Below are 21,845 nucleotides of genomic sequence, written 5' to 3' on the forward strand. Positions count from 1 at the left end.
CAATTGTACCTAAGTCACCTACCAACGGCGTATGCCACTAATTCGTTTCGCAGATACATTAACAGGAATCTTTTCAAATGTTTCTTCGAATTGATTAGACATTGTCTCCAGGAAGCCTTAAATTTGATTTGGCCAAAATGCCAGAGGAAATTAGTGTTATTTTCTTGTGTCATTTCCCTAAATCCAGAAAGGTAAAGAAACACCAATTTACCAAACAGACATGTCTAATAATAAAGGAAATCTGAATATATAAAAAGATCGTTGTCGAGACACATCCATTGCCCGGTTGTCTTCAGCTGACATCTATTTTTAAATAGACGGTATGACTTAGTTACAGGAACTAGACATGAAGAAATACTGAGCAATCCAATTATTCAAAAGGCATGCAAAAAGCATTATTTCCAAAATGTCTTTTCATCATATTGTTTTCAATACTATAGTTTTTAAACATTCAATAGATCTATGGGTTTAGTGTTAATGATTATGCCAACAAGATGGTAACATAATGAATCCATGTCAATTTTGGGAAGTATTTCTAACATTACATAACAAATTGGAAAGGAATTTCACATATAATTATCTCTATAAAGACAAACCACAAGGGTAATTAACACAGCTACGATTCTGTATCACCACAACGGTTAAACCAGATGGTAATGTTCATTATTTTTATCTCTCTCACAAAACCAAATATTACACACTTTCTCCTGGGAATGTATAAAGTATTCAAATGAAACATTGTTATGCAATACTTTTCTATAAGGAGGGCTTTTTTTTTTTCCACTTAGTACAGAAATGTGTGTATCCCCTCAAGGTTGGTGGCATTTCCAACCATGACCAATGCTGCTTACAAATAAACAGAAATAAACAGTGTATTTATGATGTATAAGCTTAATATAATGACATCACCAGATAAGGGAAGACTTCACGTTTAAAAAAATTATTCAACAGTGAATCATTAAAATTAAAATATAGGCTTTATATTTTCATCCCAAAGATGGCCAATATTGTGAATTTTCAATGGATCTTCAGGAAAAACAAATTTATTTGCTGTGTCAATGAGCTACAATCACAATAATGCTGAGTGACGCCTAGGGTTTCAAACCACAATCGTCTACTCTCCCGGAAGGGCGTGGCTACTGCAGCCCCACCCAACGTGTCTATCCTCCTCTTTCCGAGATGAGCCGCCTAGATGGGGCAGTTTCTTCTAGTACGTGTGGTAGAGGCACAAAGAGGGAAATGTAAAGGGCTCTCAAGGCCTAGGCTTCAAACTAGCATGAGGTCACTTCTGCTCACCCGCTGTCTGCTAAAGCAAATCACATGGCTAAGCCCCAAAGCTAGGGGTGGGGAGGTACACTCCATCATCCACAAGGCGGCAATGTCAAGGTTGGGACTGCAGAATGGGAAGAAGAACCAGAGTCCCCATTCAGTCTAGTACAATTCTTGAACTGTTTCTTTAAAGTAGATAATACATTGCAGAAAATGAGAATGCAGTGTATTTATTGAGATCTCTGACTTAATTCTTCAGGGTGTGAATGTTGCCACACATTTTCCTGCTCTGTATTATTCCTATCATCATCATCAACATCATCATCACCATCCTCAGTGATAAATCTGTTACTAGATTTAAGAAATAAATAGTTGTTGTTGTTGTTGTTGTTGTTCTTCTTCTTCTTCTTCTTCATCTTCTTCCTCCTTCTCCTCCTCCTCTTTTTCTTCTTCTTCTTTTAGTTTCTTGTATAAAGAATTCAAACACATCTTTCACTTGGTGCCATTCTCTAGCAGCGCTCTGTGAGTCCAGACAGATTGATGCAATTTCTAGTACAGGGATTGGAGCATGCGATTTGAGTCACAAGTCCTGTCTTACCTAACTCTGGAGTTATCTGTTGAAGAGAAGATATCGTATGGGAATAATACTACAACACCACCCTTAAGGATCGTGGGTAAATTTATTTTCTTTTCCAATACCATATAAGACACAATATCTCACATCATGAGAACTAGTCACTTCCTGTGAGATGGCTCGCAACAAAGGGACTTCTCCATCATTTACACCATGCGGGCAGACTACTCTCTCATCACCGCGTGTGCACGTGCATGCATGTGTATTCTGTCTTTCCCCTTGAATTCCAATTTTTTTTCATCTTGTCTTACGAATTTTTGTTTTTCTGGTAGTGTTCCATTTTTGTAAACAGAAAAGGAGAAGAATGGGTTTGCCAATCTGCTCAGAGAACTCATTTCAATTTGGCTTCTCCATTAGAGGACTGATTTGCTTCCTATGTGTAATTCTTGCATGATCGCGGTGGCATATACTATTGGATTTCAACTCCTATGCATCCACGTGAACTCACTTTGAGATTTTTACATGGCAGGTCAATTGCTTAAGTTTTAGTGAGCCTAAATTCTGCCACAGCTTATCTCGCACTTCTTGGTATCCCGTTTGGCGAAGCAGCAGGAGAACTTTCTACCATATTTCATTTTCCTTTGTTTTACTAGGCCTTTCTCCCTTGGCTTGACAGACTTTATAAAAAAGAGGAGAGTGTGTGATGTGTGTGTTTTCCTTGCTTGTTCTCTCTTTCTCTCTGTTAAATCAACTGTTTTCAATTTTAACCACGTTCATAACGCGAAATATTTTATATGCAAAAAAATAAATTCAAGGAATGAAGTTCAAATACGCAAAACAACAAAAACTTGGTCAGAATAAAATTTTCTTCTTGGATGAACCAAGGATGATGAACTTTATTGCTTGAGCCCGTTTACAAAAAGAAAACAAATATAAAGTTATGGATGTAAGATTACTTATTCAAGACAAATGTGGTTAGCGCCTTACTGCTTGGTTAGTAAAATACAGCTGAAGGGTTATGCCTTTCTAAGAATACTTATGTAATTCATTCAGCATCAAGTGTATGTGACAACTGTCAGACTACCCTCCTTCACTATTTACCTTATATCTAGTCCCAGACAGAATCTATTTCAGTACTGTGAACACACGCACGCACACCCCCAAAGAAAAGCAAAACTTTTTTTTTTTCCTTTTCTTAACGTTAATTTTGAGGAAATGATTACAACCTGGGTCTCGTTTAGCAAATGCATTTCTATGAAAGAGAGGAGATTCTTTGAATTAAGGCTGAGACATAATTATGAAAAAATTAGCCAATAATACAATTGGTTTAAGGAACAGGAATCAACCTGAGAAAGGAAACTTTCCTTCTAATACTGTAATTTGGTCATGTTGGGCTAAGTTATAATTTAATGTCATGAGCCATTAGATCGTAACATTAAATTAATGATCATGGCTCACGTGGAGGCATGGGCAGTTTTATATAATATGCGAAGGGAAAAAGAAAGAAAATGGTAATGTAAATCTTCTTCGGTACCATCTGGCTTATCTTTTTCCCCATGCCTCTCCAAAACAGTGGGAGGAATAAACAATACTATTCCTGACGGGCTAGGCATTGAAGATGAAGATACCAAATGAAAAATTCTCCAACACAAGCACAGTCTAGTATTTTCTTCATTTCCTTCTCCTGCATGAGCACAGAGAATCTGCCTTGCAGAATAAAAATTTGTCAAACTTCAGAGCTGAAATGGCCTTAAGCAAGCATCTGGCCCAGAGGTTCTCAAATTTAAATGGGCAAAAGAACCACCTGGGGGCTCTTTAAATATGCAGATTCCCTGGCTCATCCCTAGAGAGCCAGGTTCCGACACTGCATTTTTAATAAGCTTTCCAAGTAAAGATGGCGCAGTTTGGATGTGAACTTGGAGGAACATTTCTTTGTCTAGCTTCACCATTTTCTAGAAGATAAACCTGAGATCCACGACACCACTAATGTCCCCAATATCACACCGGTTAGTAGTCAGGAACAGAACCCACATCTCTTGGGGTGCCTGGCTGGCTCAGTCGGGAGAGCATGTGACTCTTGATCTTGGGATTGTGAGTTCGAGCCCCACCCTGGGTGTAGAGAGTACTTGAAAATAAAATCTTGGGGGCACGTGGGTGGCTTAGACAGTTAAGCAGCTAACTCTTGATTTCGGCTCAGGTCAAGATCTCAAGGTTCCTGAGATCTAGCCCCTTGGAGGGCTCTGCGTGGATAGCGTGGACCCTACTTGGGATTCTCTCTCTCTCCCTCTCCCTCTGTCCCTGCCCTGCTCTCGCGCTCGCATGCTCTCTCTCTCTCTCAAAATAAATACATAAACTTTTAAAAAATAAAATCTTAAAAAAGAACCCCATCTCTTGACCTGCAAGGTAAGACACTATACTCTCTCAAAAATCTGTCAGCTTATTTTTTTATTGTGACAGAAAGACATAAAATTCACTGTTTTCATGATGTTTAAATATACAGTTCAGTAGCATTAAGCACATTTACACTGTTATACAGCCATCACCACCACGTATCTCCAGAATGTTTTTTCATCTTTTCAAACTGAGATTCTGTACCCGTGAAAGAATAAGTCCCAACTCCCCTCATCGCCCCCTCCCAACCCCTGGTAACTACTATTCGATTCTCTTTCTCTATGAGTTTGACTGTTGTAGGTACCTCATAAAAGTGGAATTAAACAGTACCATCCTTCTGGGCCTGCCTTATTTCACTTAGCATAATGCCTTCAAGATTTATCTGTATTAGTTAATGTAGTGATTTGCTGAATCCTTTGAAGCGCTTGCTCAAGACAGTGCTCTGGCCCTTTAAGAAATGAGGTTCAATCACTTGTCCAAGTTCCACAGACAGCTGCTAGATGAGAGAAAGCATTCAGGAAGGGCAGTCCTCGGTGAGTGAAACAGATAGAGCCTGGAGGCAGGCACAGAGACGTGAAATGCATTTTCTGCCTAGTTGGAAAGTCACTTGAAAAGAAAAAGGAATGAGAAACGAGACAGAGAGAGAGAGAGAGAGAGAGAGAGAGAAAGAAAGACAGAGACAGACAGATGCACTAAGAGGGCCCAGATGAGCGAGAAGAACTACGCAGACAAGGTTATTAACAGGTATATCCTATAAATTAATTGGTATACAGTGGTGTCCGTGAGACCCGAAACTATTAACATACCTTGGGGCACAGAGTAGAGAAAGCAAATAGGTAAAAGGTACACATTTCCACTGCTATTTGAGAAATACTTTATTGCACTTGAGATTTATTTTTATTTCAGAGAGTTACTGCCAGGAGTATTTTACAGCTTTCAAGTCAGAAGGGAAGTTATCTGAGATACGTTCTGTTGTAGGGAAGAAAAGCCTAAATTTTTAAAAACATCAGTCCCCTGGTCTATATCCAATTTCTGACCCTGGGGCGAGGCCAGATAATGCTTCCGAGAGAAGCTGGTTTGAGCGAGGCTTGAAGTAGGACTTAGCCAGGGAGGGCAGGAGAGAGAGGGCATTCCGGCCAAAGAGAACGTCTTCTTTTGACCCGGACAATGCTTACTGGCTATTTAATATTCAGCTCAGTGTCTTTTACAAGAGGCTTTCTGCGGCAGCTTTAAAACATGACGCCAAGACTTTCTGACACTTTTCCATGGAAAGGTGGACTGGACGTCCCATCCCCTCGAACTGGTCTCTGTGATGGCTTGGCCAAACGAATATGACAGACCTAAATCTATGCTGGTTTCTGCCCCCGGCCTCGGGAAACTGGCAGCCTCAGCTCCCAGTCCCTCGGGACTCAGCCATTACGCTGTAAAAGAGCCCAAACTGCCCCATGGAGAGGCCCACGTGAAGGGACACTGACAGCCAGCACCTTTTTGCCAAGCATGTGAGTGAGCCCACCTGCAAGTTGACCCTCCAGCGGCCAGTCGGCCTGCCCCAGCTGATATCGCGAGAAGCAGAGGCCAACAGTGCCCCCTGACCTTGCTTGGGTGGCAGATTCACGTGCAAAACTCTTCTAAGCCATTAAGGTTGGGGCTGATTTGTGATGCAAAGGGTCACCAGAACACCTACCCTGGTCCTCCCCATAACGTATGCAGGGGGTACCCCTCCTCTGGGAGACCAAAGGACTCTGTACTCACCTTAATTATCCCTGATCTCCTCGACTAGATCTCCCTGTTGTCCTGCCCCTAGTCTCTCCGCTATCCAGTCCGCTTGGGGGCCAAGTCCAGCTCTTATCAACCTTTGGATCCTCAAACCTTCTACCAAGTGTATACATTACACGAATATAAAAATTTCTTTGAGGTCACGGGTGGGAAAGGAATTTAGAGTTGTCTAATCAGCTCCATGGCTGCATCCAAACAACGACCATGGTTTTCTACTCTAAAACAGAAAATGTCGACACTTTCCCCCAGCCAATAAAAATACTACTCGTGCTCATTCCAGGTTTCAAAACTGCAACATACGACACTTTTCCAGCCATTGGTGAAACTACTGTAAAAACTAAAAATAGAATTTATGGAGTAAATCATTGGGAAGAATGCCTGGTCAAGCAGTTCATAAATATCCAGGTCTCATTCTATTTGGGGCCATAGCCTTGAACTGAATCCAATATTGAATTGTTGAATTGAGAGCAAAGGATTGAAGTGAAATGTGGTCAGCTCTTGAGAGGAGGTGAAATGCTGCTTTCTGCAGACAATAACTTTTTCTGTAACTCCCAAGGAATAATATATTTTAAAAGGTGTTGGGGGTGAATCGAAATTAGAAAGGAGAAACGAAAACCTTTAGAGAACTTAAAGATTACATTTATAAAGACTCAGATCATTGTTAAGTCATAATAATAATAATATTGAATAGTCAAGTTGCTAATAGACCTCTCAAGGACAGCCATGGACGCAGGAGCAAACAAAAGTAATTTGTTGCTTTCTCCCTATCAGGAAATAGATACTCTTCCATCTTGACTAATATGATCTCCAGTGGGAATGATTTATTTCTCTCACATTCATGAAACTCTCTTTCATAACCAGGTGTAATGGCTTCTTTTACCTCTATGGGGAATGGCTGATTTATGCATAGACCTTTGCTCAATAACCTTTCTTCAAAGATTGATGCCGTTAAAAATGAAAAAAGATGGGAACTTTTTGACATTTTATTTTACTGTAATTTAGAAAACCATGTAAACTGCAAATGGACCTCATGTGGAGTGAAAATCACACACGGATAACCTAAATTATTTTGAATACTACTCATCGTTGACTAATAACTGAAATGTTTTATTATCAGAATTATGAAAGACACGAGAGAGACGCTAACAAAGTTCGTTTCAAAAATAATTTGTAAATACAAGACCGAACATCCTTTTATTTGATCTCCCCAATGCACGCTTCTAGAATTTTCCACCCACAAGTGGGGGTATCGCTACCCACCACACGGAGGAGTATTGTTTTTTTGTTTGTTGGTTTTTGTTTTTGTTTTGTTTTTGACTAGAAAGTCTCCTGTTAAAGACCACTAACCCTCAAGGAGAAAGAAAGAAACAAGCAAACAAAAAACCTTCAAGGTTGGAAGAAGGAAGGAAGAGAAAGTGACATGAAATTCTTTGACTTTTCCTGTGCTGAAACTTTTCTGGACCTTTTTTGCTATTCTTGTTTGGCAAAGAAGGCCTGAAATTATAGAGATCTTGTCTAAGTTCCTATGGAGATCAAAGAAAGTAAGTGAAGAGTCCCAGCATTCTGTTTTCAGTGCCACTGCCTCATAGGTTACATTTAAAACAACTTTATTAATTTTATTAACATAGCTATAAAGCCATTGATGTGGCTTCCGATGTCAGACGGGGGAAAAAAACAAACTGCTTTTATTGACGTGTATTTCCGGGAGTCTTAACACCCGGTGTCTGATTCAAAGAGAAGGGCATGTCAGCCAATGTTTTTCCTTCAAGGAGGGCACGATGAAAGATCAAATATCTCCTTTTAATTTTCAGTGTAATATGTTTATTTTCAAGAATGGGGATGTTGAGGTTTGTAACTGAAAAATTTAGTTTTTCAAACATGTCAGCATTGACACTTAAGAACTAAAATCTGTCGAAGGTTATTAACCTGTTCTTGGTTAGGGAAGACAAAGCTTTTTGTTTCTTTTGTTTTTTATTTCATTTTAATTTTTTAATTTTTTTAATGTTTATTTATTTTTGAGATAGAGGGAGAAAGAGAGAGAGAGAGAGAGAGAGGGAGAGGGAGGGAGAGAGAAGGAACGACCAAACAGGGGAAGGGCAGAGAAAGAGGGAGACAGAATCCCAAGAAGTCTCCGTACTGTCAGCACAGAGCCCGATATGGGGTTGAACCCACGAACCATGAGATCATGACCTGAGCTGAAAACAAGAGTGGGACGCTTAAAACGACTGAGCCACCCAGACGCCCCTGTTTTGTTTTATTAAATCAGAGTTCCAACAGACATGTGCCAGTACCTCAGACAGCTTCATTGATCTATTCATTCTTCTTAAGTAGTTCCTAACACATCAAATGAAGATTGTGCCTAGAAAGATTCTACAGTGAAATAAACAATACAAAAGTTTATTAATAAAATATGTTATGTATATGTATAAGGCACATAAACATCTAGGTAGAGAGTCAGATATGTATACACCTGATAATACTAATGATAAAATAACACTAGCCCTGTCTACTGGTTTCTTATTACGTATCCAATACCGTTTTATGTACTTCACACATATTAATCACATCACCATCACAACCTGACGAGATGAGGCAGGCACTATCATTACCCCTGATTTACAGCTGCATAAACTGAGGGCAATCAAGAAATGTGTCCATGGTCAGTAAGTATCAGAATCAAGATTTAAACCCAGGCAGTCAGGCTTCAAAGCCCACCCTATTAAAAACTACCCTCTCCAGCCTCTCGGATAAAATACAGAAAACACTAAACTTCATTTCAAGTGCGGAGAAACTCTTATGGAAATTGAGAGGAAGACAAGATGTCTTCCAGCGTGGGCACTCAGGGAAGAAGGGAGGATGTGAATACAGCTTTCCTGGAAAAGTAGATAGCATGAGGGTAAAGTGAGATGCGGAAAAGGAATCCCAGGACAAGATACAAGGTCATCAAAAGAAGAAAAGTAGGCTGGCTAGCTATGCACTTTAGTGAGAGTCGAGGATGGGTGGAGAGGAAAAATAAGAAACAAGATTAGAATTCGAGGTCGGGAGCCAATTCTAGAAGGCCAGGTGGAGGAATGTGCAGAATATTCTGAAGGGTTTGAGAAGTCATAAAAGGTGTTTGAACAGAAGAACCATATATTCTTTCATTCATCTGACAACTATTTCTTGAGCACCTATCATGTGCTGGGTACTGTCTTGGGCGATGGGAATATACAAGTGAATAAGGTAGAAAAAATCTCCAGGTTGGACTGGAGCAACACAATAGGCAGAAAGGAGTGGAGAACAGTAATGGTACTAAAAGCATGAATTTGAGTAGTAGTTAGGAACCTGGAAGGAAAGTAATGGGGGCAAAGGATTGGGGGAGGGGGCAAAATTGATCTTGAAAATGAACTAGAAGGTGAGGCAAGTGAAGAGATGGAGAAAGGTCTATTTGGTTCAAAACTGGACTGGAATTGAAATTCAATAGTGACACCATTGAATGGTGAGAATGATATTAAGGAAGACAGAAAAGACAGCCCAGAGTCAGTCCTCAGGTAAAGAAAGACGGAAGAATGAGTAGAGAGAGGTAGGAGAAAATCAGCAGAATATGATATCCCAGAAAGTCCAAAGATGAGACATTTTCCCAAAAATTGTAGTGGGCAACAATCACAAACTATCCAGAGATTTCTAGGGCAGGTAAGTGAAAGATTTGAGACATGCTTTTGGTTACCCTGGGTGTTTGCCTGGAAGGCTGAGTCACTTTAGAGTAGCGGGTAGGGGAATAAGATGAGTTGAAGGTACAGAAGGTCAAGCTTAGGGTCCAAGAGCTGACTCCTCTGTATGGAGCGGTGTGACCTTAGCAGAAGTCACCCCACCTCTCAAAGCTTTGATTTTCTTTCATCCGTAAGAAGGGTAAGATGACAGTACCTTATACAAGCAAAGCACCCAGTACGTTGCCTGGCACACAGTAATACAGTAAAACCTTGGAAGGCGAGTAACTTGTTCTGTGAGTGTTCTGCAAGATGAGCAAACGTTCCTTTTTAAATTTTGTTTAATGTTTATTTATTTTTGAGAGAGATAGTACGAGAGGTGGAGGGGCAGAGAGGGAGGAAAACACAGAATTCGAAGCAGGCTCCGGGCTCTGAGCTGTCAGCCCAGAGCCCCATGTGGGGCTTGAACCCAGGGACCGCGAGATCATGACCGGGGCTGAAGTCCGACGGTTAACCGACTGAGCCATCCAGGCGCCCAAGATGAGCGAACATTTCAAATACATTTTAACTTGATAAACGAGTGGTGTCTCGCCATACAAGTAGTACACGATGCAGAACATCACATAACCACAACCGAGCCAAAGGTTCTTGAAATTTGCTTTGATATACAAGTGCTTTGAATTACAAACGTGTTTATAGAACAAAGCACGCTTGCAAACCAAGGTTTTACCATATTTTTTTTTTAAAAAAGTGAGCTACTGGGGCGCCTGGGTGGCTCAGTCGGTTCAGCGGCCGACTTCGGCTCAGGTCATGATCTCGCGGTCCGTGAGTTCGAGCCCCATGTCAGGCTCTGTGCTGACAGCTCAGAGCCTGGAGCCTGTTTCAGATTCTGTGTCTCCCTCTCTCTGACCCTCCCCCGTTCACGCTCTTTCTCTGTCTCAAAAATAAATAAACGTTAAAAAAAAATTTAAAAAGTGAGCTACTATTATTATCTACCCTAATAATTAGATAAATATGTCATGTTATCAATCCCAGAAAACTAAACATTTATTTCATAGGCTTTTATTTTTAATTATTTCCCTCCTAATCTGGTGTGATAAAACTCAAATGAGTTAATTTGCGAGAGCTACGTTATTGAACCTCTTTAATTTTACCCTCCTCAATTGAAAATAAAAATGATAATAGTGCCAAAGCAGAGATTTGCAGTGAGGATATGAGCAAATGAAAGTAAAAGTGCCTTGTCAGTTACAAACAAAGAAAAATTTAGCTCTGATTATTCTCATTAATTAATATAAATTTGATTCACTGATTGTAAAGCGTACAATATTAGTTTTATATATGCAGTTTGACTTTTGTCTAATGGTAATTCCTATCATGAATAAGGATCTTTCGCTTGAAGAAAGCTTTTTTGAAGAGCTCTTCTATTTATGACCTTTTAAGAGCCTCACCAAAGCTCTGCGAGGAATAAAAGGCAGCGGTTATTAGGGGCTATCAAAATTGACTTTTCAGTATGCACAGACGCACAGGGTCCCCTTTCCTATGTGGGTCTTTCTTTTGGTTTGTATATATGAAATTAGAGGATCCCATAAGTGAATTACCAAGTTATTCAAGTGAGCGCTGTCCTTATACCATTGTAGATAATAGCTAACTGCAATGGCAATATCCAGAGAAGTAGGTTCTAACGTTTGCAGTACATTCAAGTAACATGTTAACATACATAGGAGACCATGGTAACATGGTCCAGAATGTTATAACCCCTACAGCCAAGTGACTACACTCGTTGCATTAAATTCTTTTTTCATCGTTAGACCAAAATGAATTCTTACTTCCTATATTTAGTCTTCCTTTGTATGGGAGCTAAAACACGAGTCTTGAACATTTGTCCTCGTTAACTCCTTCTTCTACTAAAAGTTTAATTACTTTCACTATTTTGGGGGATGATCTCTGTGATCTACAGAGATTCCAGGGTCCAAACCTGGAACATAATACAGTTCTGAATATAGTAAGACGACAAGCATGTGGCTCTTGAATCTGTCCCTGAGTCCTACCATTCACAGTACTGGAAACATGTAGGACCTTTTTATAGTAGCTACCTGAGAATAAAAGGGAAAAAAATAAAATTTTCCAGGTTCACGTAAGAGAAGTTACAGAATTTCCTTAGTGGGAAGTTTTTCAAGATCTTGGTTACATTGCCCATTAACTTTTATTTTTCCCAAGGTATGAGTTTTACACCATAGTGCTGCTAGTTCTTTGCCTTTTTTCAAGGTTAAACCATTAAAAGCATCCCTATAGACATGCCCCTTGTAAGAACATAGAAAATGGCACCACTTAATACCAATTCTAGGCTACAGTAAGTGGTATTTTGGTGACCTTTAGGTGTCCTTCTGAATGGACCACTGAGAACTTCAAGTAACGATGACAGAAATTTTAGATGCACATTCACAACTGCTTCAAAGGAGGTGATATTTATACCTCTGTGACTCACGGACACCTCAAAACTGACCACATTTTTGACTTCTCTTCCCACAACTTCGTCCCCTCTTGAATTCTCTGACTCCATGAAGGCACTCAGTCATGCCAAGTGGTAAGCGGTCAGTGACTCCTCATCATATCTCATATTCTTCCTCACGTCTGCTTCCCATAACATACAGGAGAATATTGACTTTACCTCCAAATAGCTCACACATCTGTCTCATTTGTTCAACCTCAGCACCTTGCTTATTATTTCTTACTTGGACTAGTACAGAAAGAACTTTCTGATGTTCCTGGACAGGTTCTATATCTTTCCAATTAATTCTCTCAACTACCAGACTGATTTAAAAAAAAAAAAAAATTAAGTCTGGTTATTCTACTTCCTTGCTTAAAACTATGCCGTGACTTCCCATAAAGTCCAAACTATTTAAATAAATTTTTCTTAATGTTTATTTTTTGAGAGACAGAGGGCAAGCGGGGGAGGGGCAGAGGGAGAGGGAGACACAGAGTCCGAAGCCGGCTCCAGGCTCTGAGCTGTCAGCACAGAGACTGACGTGGGGCTCGAACCCACAAATCGTGAGATCACGACCTGAGCTGAAGTCGGGCGCTTAACCAACTGAGCCACCCAGGTGCCCCTCAAGTCCAAACTCTTAAAGGTAGGTGGCAAGAGGGACAGAAAGGCAGCTTACACATAGTGAGCCCTCAGAGTCCAACACTCTGCCCCTCTAGTGGGAATTTTACATGCATCCTATTATTTAATCTTCACAAAATCATGTGAATTTGTATAGAAAAATATAGTTAAGACTTAGAGGTTAGGCAACAAATGGTAGGATAAGTGGTCTTTGTGCCTATAAGGCCCATACTCTATTTACTGGACCCTGCTGTTTTTCTACATAATTTAACCCCAGCTGACCTTTCCAATGTCCATTCTTACAACTATACCCCAGTCATACAGAAGTACCTTCCGATTCTCCAACTGCCACAACGTCCAGGACTTTGAACACGCTATTGCCTCCGCCAAAAATTCTCTTTTCAACTCTGTGTATGTAGCTAAGTCCTAACACACTCTTCCAACATTCTCTGAGCAGAACTTTTCAACGTTGGCTAGACATGAGAATCATGGACAGGACGTGCCGCCATCAATCCAATTTGAATGTCCAGGAGATGGAACCAAGGAAGTAGCATTTCTTAAAAATCTCCTCCATTATAGAAGGAGAATGGGAAAACACTGTTCTATGTGAGTTTCATGGCCTCTCCGAAAGGCTTAAGCTTAATCATCTGTTTTCCCTAGACCTGGTCTGGCTCCTGTACTATACCACTCATCACGCTACTATAATTTGCCTCAGCAGATGTATTTTCACCTCTGGAATATAAGTACTCCAAAGGCAGATATCATATTCTAACATAGAGGCTTCTGAGTGTATTCAGTGGGCATATTCTCATTCTCTCTCTCTCTCTCTTTCTTTCTCTCTCTCACACACACAGCTGAAATCAAAGTTTCATAAAACAATACTACCCTTACTCATGACTGATGGACTCTGTTATTTCCTATTCTATTCTGTTAATTTTGATCCTTTCTATTTAAAAATTGTAATGCTAAGTAAAATAAATCTGACAGAGAAAGACAAATACTATGCGATCTCTCTTATATGTGAAATCTAAAACACAAAACAAAATTAGCTCGCAGATACAGAGAACAGATTGGTGGTTATCAGAGGTAAGGGGTGGAAGAAAAGAATGAACTGAGGGTTTTGGGTTAAAATAGATTAACTAAAAGTAAAAAAAAAAACACACAATAAAATGTGCACTGATACTCATTAAATTGATTACACAACCTAATACTTTGAACTGTGTTTGAAAAGCATCTGTGTAATAATGTTTACGTTAGTCCTAACACCATGCTAAGCACTTAGCAGGTGCTTACAACAGATTTCATGGATTAATCAAAGTCCCTAAGGAAATAATATATATAAAAGTTTTACATATCCAAAACAGCAGGCAGTCATAACCAGGCAAAAGAAAAACATCAAGATTAAGCTTCACATTCTTTAGACACCGAAGTAGAAAGATTAAAAAAACCAAAAAACAAAAAACATAAAACTCAGTTCAAATTATAGCAACAGAAATGAATACACAGAGGGTTTCCTTTTCTTAGAATTAGGGATCCTCAGATTACCTCTCTATTCTTAGATGTCCCAAGAAAGATGACAATCCAATTTATTCAGAATACTAATTGTGTTACTAAGATTGCATTCTTCCTTCTTCCTTTGGAAATAACCAGTGGGCCAAGATTTTTTTGTGAAACACAGTGAAAGAGCTATTCCCCAAATTTCAATAATCGAAATAGCATTAGAAATCTAAGCTCTCTTAATCAATTTACAGGTGCACTCTGATGCACGATTCAAAGTTTATCAAACTAGTCTCTCCGGAAATGTTTTGCTTAGTAGAAGAGAATTTTTATGATGGGGGTCGGGGAGGAGATACGGGTAAAACAAACGAGCTTAGAGAAGAAACTGAATTTAGGGGCACCTGGGTGGCTCAGTCGATTAAGGGTCCGACTCTTGATTTCGGTTCAGGTCTTGATCTCACGGTTCGTGAGTGCGAGCCGGTGTCCGAGCACTACTTGGGATTCTCTCTCTTCTCTCTCTGCCCCTTCCCCACTTGTGTACTCTCTCTCAAAATAAATAGACATTAAAAAAAATAAGCTGAGTTTAGAGCTATGACCTGAGGTAAGAGCCAGTTCACAGATAAAGGAGCCTCAAATATTAATTGCTCCGTAGTTTCTCGTGCTGAGAAAAAGATCCTTATTACACCTTTATGATCATCTCTCCCCACCAAATACCCCTACCTACACACCTTCTTTACAAGCTGGTATTACAACGATCTCTTAGAGGTGCTTAGAGAACCAGTTAAGATTGGTGGAAATCTTGTGAAATATTAGCGACGATACAGAGGCCCCCTTTTCAATTGGTTACCCATGGTTTTATGTTAGAACTCAGAACGGAGGATATCTTTGTGAATTCTCTGGGGCCCAAAGCAGAAATGTTTTGGACACAGTAACACTCTGATTCAATTATGGATACAGTTCTTCATTTAAAGGAGACATTTGCAATGTAAGAATTCTCAAACTGTCACCCCTCAGGGTTCTATATGATGTTCTACAAAAATACATTGCTTCTAGGGGCGCCTGGGTGGCTCAGTCCGTTAAGCGTCTGACTTCACCTCAGGTCATGATCTCATAGTTCGTGAGTTCCAGCCCCGTGTGGGGCTCAGAGCCTGGAGCCTGCTTCGGATTCTGTGTCTCCCTCTCTCTCTCTGCCCCTCCTCCACCCTCTCTCTCTCTCTCTCTTTCTCTCTCACAAATATTTATAGATTTATATTTATGAACATGATAAAAAAATCTATTGCCTTTAAACTGTCAGTCAGACTCTCGTAAATAATACTATTTATAAGAAAAATCTCCTCATCCTTAAGTATAAGGACAACTACCATGCCCTGGCTTTCCGTAAGAAAAGTAAATAAGCATTTTTTTCCAATATAAGAGAGGAATCGTAATGGCTTTCAGAGCGAAATTACTCAGATTAATTCCATTCAGGAAGCATATGCTTCATAAAACATGTATTCTTAGAGAACCCATGAATCGTGATTATTGCCGAGAGAATTAAATATCCTAGGAAGCACATTGTAAACAACAGTGATACTCAGTCTAGCAAGAGCTTTGGGGTCTCCATATGCAGACGCAGTGACTGACAGTCATAGAGCAAAGCCTTTTGGGGAAGGTTTTCGCCCCCCTGTATCCATTCAGCAGTATTTGTACGAAGTGAAACATCAGTGCTTTGGGGTGGACGGATGTACTGGAATCTGCTGGGAGAGCTGATGTTCTGGCTAGGCATTTGGAGTTTCCTTTTTTTTTTTTTTTTTTCAACGTTTATTTATTTTTGGGACAGAGAGAGACAGAGCATGAACAGGGGAGGGGCAGAGAGAGAGGGAGACACAGAATCGGAAACAGGCTCCAGGCTCTGAGCCATCAGCCCAGAGCCTGATGCGGGGCTCGAACTCACGGACCGTGAGATGGTGACCTGGCTGAAGTTGGACGCTTAACCGACTGCGCCACCCAGGCGCCCCGGAGTTTCCTTTTTTAATATGTAAGAAGTATTTTCGCTCGACAGCATGAATCAAACAATGAACATAACGCTACCAGCTTCTTCAAACAAAGTGAAAGGCATATCATTACACTTTTTTCCTTCACACGTATTATAGAAAATTCCTTTTGTTCGAGATATAAAAAAAAAAAATTTTTTTCAGAAGCGGGGGGGGCGGGGGGGTGGGGAGCAAAGACTCCCGTTTAGCTGAAATACCGAAATTGCATGTAATCTCCTAAGGTATGTGGTTATATTTGCTTTCAAGCTTGGCATTTCCATTTGTTGCTTTTAAACCCCAGTATCTTAATTCAATTCTATCACTCGAAGTGTGCCATTAACAGCAATAATCAATAGTTTTAGTAGTTGACATTTTTTTCCGTGACATCTCCAAATCTTTCATCAAAAGACCGTTATCCAGCCATCTAACTGAAAATCAGCGCTGCCTATAAATGTCATTCCTATCCATAAAATGTAGTTTCAACCTCAGGCAACTGGAATTTATAGAAAACCCAATATTAACACAGAGGCAATGAGAAAATTGTCTGTTTTAAAATAGTGTTGGAATCTTAGTTAGTCCTATTATAGTTAAGGGGAAAATGATACGTTTAAGATTTGGGGGGATTCTAAGGGAGTTTAATATGGTTTTTATTTTTATTATTTAAAAAAAAATTTTTTTTTATCGTTTTATTTATTTTTGAGACAGAGAGAGAGCATGAATGGGGGAGGGGCAGAGAGAGAGGGAGACACAGAATCCGAAGCAGGCTCCAGGCTCTGAGCCACCAGCCCAGAGCCCGACGCGGGGCTCGAACTCACGGACCGCGAGATCGTGACCTGAGCTGAAGTCGGACGCTTCACCGACTGCGCCACCCAGGCGCCCCAATATGGTTTTTAATAATAAATGCCTTTTATGAGTAATATAGCATAAGCTAAGAAAATGTCCTTCACATAACTTCCAACTGTTTTTGAAAGAGAATTCAGAGAGCTGAATGCAAAATGTAGTTTATTCTCCATTCTTCCATAGTGAATACAGTTGAAAAACATGGCAATTTTTTTCTTTAATGATTCAGACTCTTGCAGTTTCTCAGAATTTTCATTGTATATTAATGCAGATAAAAATATATAGGAGATACATTGACGTGCTTTCGCACAGATCAGACTTGTTCGCTAATTTAAGGAGTGTTTTATTAAATATTTATTATAAAATTATCTTTTGGATTATTCTTTATTTTCAAGGGTATCTGCTAAAAAAAAACCCACTTCAAGTTTTATTATTTATCTTCTGCCGCTGGTGAGAATATGTGAGCCCATGTATTTATTAAAGTGCTAGGGTGGGGCACCTGGGTGGCTCAGTCAGTTAAGCTTTGACTCTTCGTTTCAGTTCAGGTCATGATCCCAGAGTCGTGGGATGGAGTCCAGGACTGTGGGATTGAGCCCTACGTTAGGCTCCATGTTGGGTGTGGAGCCAGCTTGGGATTCTCTCTCTGTCCTCTGTGTCTCTCCCTCTCTGCCCCTCTCCCCCATCTGTGTTCTCTCTCCCTCTCAAAAAAAAATTCTGGGGTGGCTTTATGGGTGTATAAAGGGAGAAATAAAATGTTCTTTATGAACTATCATAAGTCAAATAAGTTACAGTAGAAAACTTTCTAACCATTCATCTAAGAGTGACCAAAAAAAAAAAAAAAAAATCTAACTTTGCCTTGTTTTTACATTCTGAAGCCATGGGGTATATCTACAAAGATAAAGTCAGGCGTTGCGCTAAACAAACTACTTCCGATGGTCAAACTAACTCAACACACATTGCAGAGAAGCAAGTGGGGTCTGAGGAGAATGGAACCAACAAATGAGGAATCTGAGACACTATAAATTGCTACTATCATCAACTAAGGAAAGGATACCAAGTAATCTATCAAAACAGAAACAAAAGGAGGACGGGGTGGGGCGGGGGGAGAAGGAAAGGGAGAGGAGAAGGAACACTGCTTATTATGATTCGAGGAATTCTTTTTCAACCTAGGATATCCTATCACTTTTTTCATCATAATTTAAATATACAAAAAATGTAGTCCAAAAACTTGATCATAGTATTTTAACAGTCTACAGTTTATTTTAGGTAGTAGTAAAGTTCTTACAACAAGGCAGAAAACTCAGCTATACATAACAAAACTCCATTAGGGTTCAGAAAATTCTATCAGGCACTGAGCATAAACTTAAGAAGCCTCCTTGAACTACAGAATATGACTCTCACCAAGACTACATTTAAACCAAACTACCCTAAACTTCTGTTTTCACTGTCGATGCATATGAAACTTTATAGCAATAATGTTTGTTTCTAGGAAAAACAATGGTCTGAAAATTGTCTGGTCATTAACTAGGACAAATTCACCCATCTCATTTTTCTTTGTACAGATCATGTTAGGAAGAAGGCTACAAAATGCCAGATTAACATTTCAAAATGTATTTGAAAGTAATGAAGGGAAACTGATTTAGTTAGCAACGCTAAATAAAACAGACAATTCATACAGATGCTTTCCCTGTAAAATATTAAATAAACACTCCAAAATGGCAACTTTTTCAATTTAATAAACCAATCTCCCATTTATGGCTCTGAGCAAAGTTTCTCCCTGACCAAAGCTCTGGTTTTAAGTGCGGGTTTTTCCTCGTCCAAAATGTGCACCATTTAGAAGACTGGGATGTTAAATGAAATACTAACTGACTTTTCCTTCTCCCTCTGCCTCGTCTCTCCTTGCCCAAATGCGGAAATACATCAGGCCATGCGAAACGATGATTTCACTTTGTCCCCAGCATATCACTTACAAGAACAGATGCCATTAATTGCTCATATGGATTATTCACAAGAGGGCCAAGTAGAAAAGCTTTACTTACTTGCCATTGTTTCATCAGCTCTCTTACTCCCTTGGTATCTTCCAGGAGCCTTTCCTTATGGGTGGCATCCTGCAGCACGTTGGCAGTTGTTTCGGCCTCTGTAAGCCAGGCAAGGAATTTCTCCAGGTCGAGGGGGAACTGTTGTAGCAATCTATGGGTTTCTTCCAGAGCAGCCTCTCGCTCACTCACTCTGCAAAGGAACAAACGTCCAGATGCAGTTCTCCTCAGTTATCGAAGGGTGTACCCAGGGCCCCCCATGAAAAGAGCAAAGATAAAGGGACTAAATTATAACGTACCAACAAAGGGGTGGGTTATTGCTAAAAGTCCTCTTAAAAGCAACAGCAACTATACCTGTGTGTGCATATGTGTGTATACACACACACAGACATATATATGTACATATATATGTACGTATACACACATGCCAGAAGAGCTGTTTATTCATCATGGGTGAGGTTTTTGCTGAGCGTACAGTCTTCTACAGTGTAGTTTCGGTGTTCCTACTGGATGTGTGTGTGTGTGTGTGTATATGTACATATATGTGTATATATATACATATATGTATATGTATACACATACACACACATACACACACACTTTGGACTTTGGGAAGTTCACATAAGAGCCTGCAAAAACAATCTTTTTGTAACTTGATAGTTTTTACTGGTCAATTTTGACACCTTATTTTCATATGCTGCAAAATCGTAAGCTCATCTTTATGGATAAAGCCCCCAAATCCCTACACCATGGTTATCTTAGACGTCACCTGAGGCAGAACATCAGGATTAGGTAGGCAAGGAAAAAGCTCAAGAAAATGCAAAGCGAGAACAGAAAGTTGAACAACGGAGGGAACCAGACAGAGAAGGGGACTGCAGGGCAAAGGAGAACAGAAAGAAGAAAGAAAAGTATAAAAATGACACATTTCATAGAAACCATTGCACAAAATATCATTTTGCATAACGCTACTGTGTTCTGCAAGTTCCAACTATGGTGTTAGCTTTATATTTCATTAGCTGATGGTCACACAACTTGGAATATTCTCCTCAAGAAAAATCTCATGTGTAAGGGGAAAAAGTAGAGCCTAAAAACCTGACAGATCTGGGTTCAAATCCCACTATTCCCTCCCGACTGTATGGTATGCCTGCTACATACAGTTAGTTACACTCTGTACCAGGATTACTCAAACATGGTCGTTCCCTTGGCCCACATCCTATTCCCTTTCTTCTCATCTTTTGGAAGGGGTGAACCAAATTCCCCAATGATACACAAATCTAAAAAAAAAATCATATTTTCTGATTTTGTATACATATACATATATATACATATGTATATATATACAGTATATATGTATATATGTATACATATATGTATATACATATATACATATATATACATACGTATACATATATACATATATATACATATACATGTGTGTATATATATACATATATACATATATACATACATATATACATATATATACATATACATGTGTGTGTATATATTATATATATATAATTCATGTGTTGTGCACACACACACATATGCCCTCTGCAAAAATCTACATAATAACAGCTTGGAGGGAAAAGTGCCTTCGGCAGTAACAGTCCCAACTAAAAAGATTCAGGTAAATTTTGTCTGCAATGAGGAAATTAGTACTCTATTTAAATGCCGTATTTGCCTTCTATTACCACACAAACACTTTCTGGGATTAAACATAAGCTAAAAATGGATTTGAAAAAATCGAACACTTGAATACGATACACACTGCTTGTTAGGATGTGATTGTCAATAATTATGCAAAACTGCAATTTATTTCAGCAGCAACTTTATCATGGGATGTGCAAACCAGGCAATAAACAACTCCTGCGGAGCGAGCGGCAGCGAAGCCCCCGGAAGAGCCGTTTATTCATCATGGGTGAGGTTTTTGCTGAACATACAGTCTTCCACAGTGGAGTTTCGGTGCTCACACTGGATAAAAATCTTCTGTCTGCATTAACTGGCGGAGGGGAGAATAGGTTTATGAGGATGCAGCTATTGGAAAAAAGGAAGCATTGCGCTGAGCTATTTATCAACCCCTACATAAACTTTAATACCACACAGCTGAAAGGTACCTGGGTGTTCGGCTTGGGCGAATGAGTGAAACCTTGGGTAGTTCAGGGGCTGACCTGGACTGCTTGCTCCCTGCTTATCTAGATTTCAAACTATCAGTGGAGGGAGAAATACCAAAATCATTGTTTATTTATCTTTCCATTCGGTATGATTTAAAAACTCAGAACCATCACCACGGCGCTGAGAACCTTAATGTTACAATCTGGCATGAAACGGACAGGTTGAAACAGGCGTAACTTGCTCACAGTTGACCATTTCTGACCTACGAAAGGGACCATTTCGTCCGCTTCAAGCTAGTATTTCTAGGTTGGCTTGCACAGTAAAAAAATCACTAAAACTTACTCCACCTCCAGCCTAAAATTTGGGATAGAAACAAGCTGTCACATTTCAGAAGACAAATGCAGGGCTAGACAATGACATACTTTTTTAACATGCTCCGACTTCATAGCAAATAAAGGACAAATACGAAACTCTCACTGCAGAGTGAAGCTTGGAGAATTAGATACTGTGTGTTTTATTCTCAGCGGCATCTTCATCATGAGCTGC

General features: G+C 39.7%; 1 protein-coding gene across 11 annotated transcripts in view; it reads right to left on the reverse strand.

Annotated features, from left to right (window-relative positions):
* DMD (dystrophin) overlaps window positions 1-21,845 on the reverse strand; it is a 2,127,700-nt gene that overhangs the window by 472,794 nt on the left and 1,633,061 nt on the right. For all 11 annotated transcript variants that reach the window (XM_045472664.1, XM_045472669.1, XM_045472671.1 and 8 more), the window contains one exon: window positions 19,188-19,377. In XM_045472664.1, the coding sequence (XP_045328620.1) occupies window positions 19,188-19,377 (190 nt within the window). The remainder of the gene's footprint in view (window positions 1-19,187; window positions 19,378-21,845) is intronic.

This window comes from Leopardus geoffroyi, chromosome X (genome assembly GCF_018350155.1).
Source record: "Leopardus geoffroyi isolate Oge1 chromosome X, O.geoffroyi_Oge1_pat1.0, whole genome shotgun sequence".
Classification (NCBI taxonomy): Eukaryota; Metazoa; Chordata; class Mammalia; order Carnivora; family Felidae; genus Leopardus; species Leopardus geoffroyi.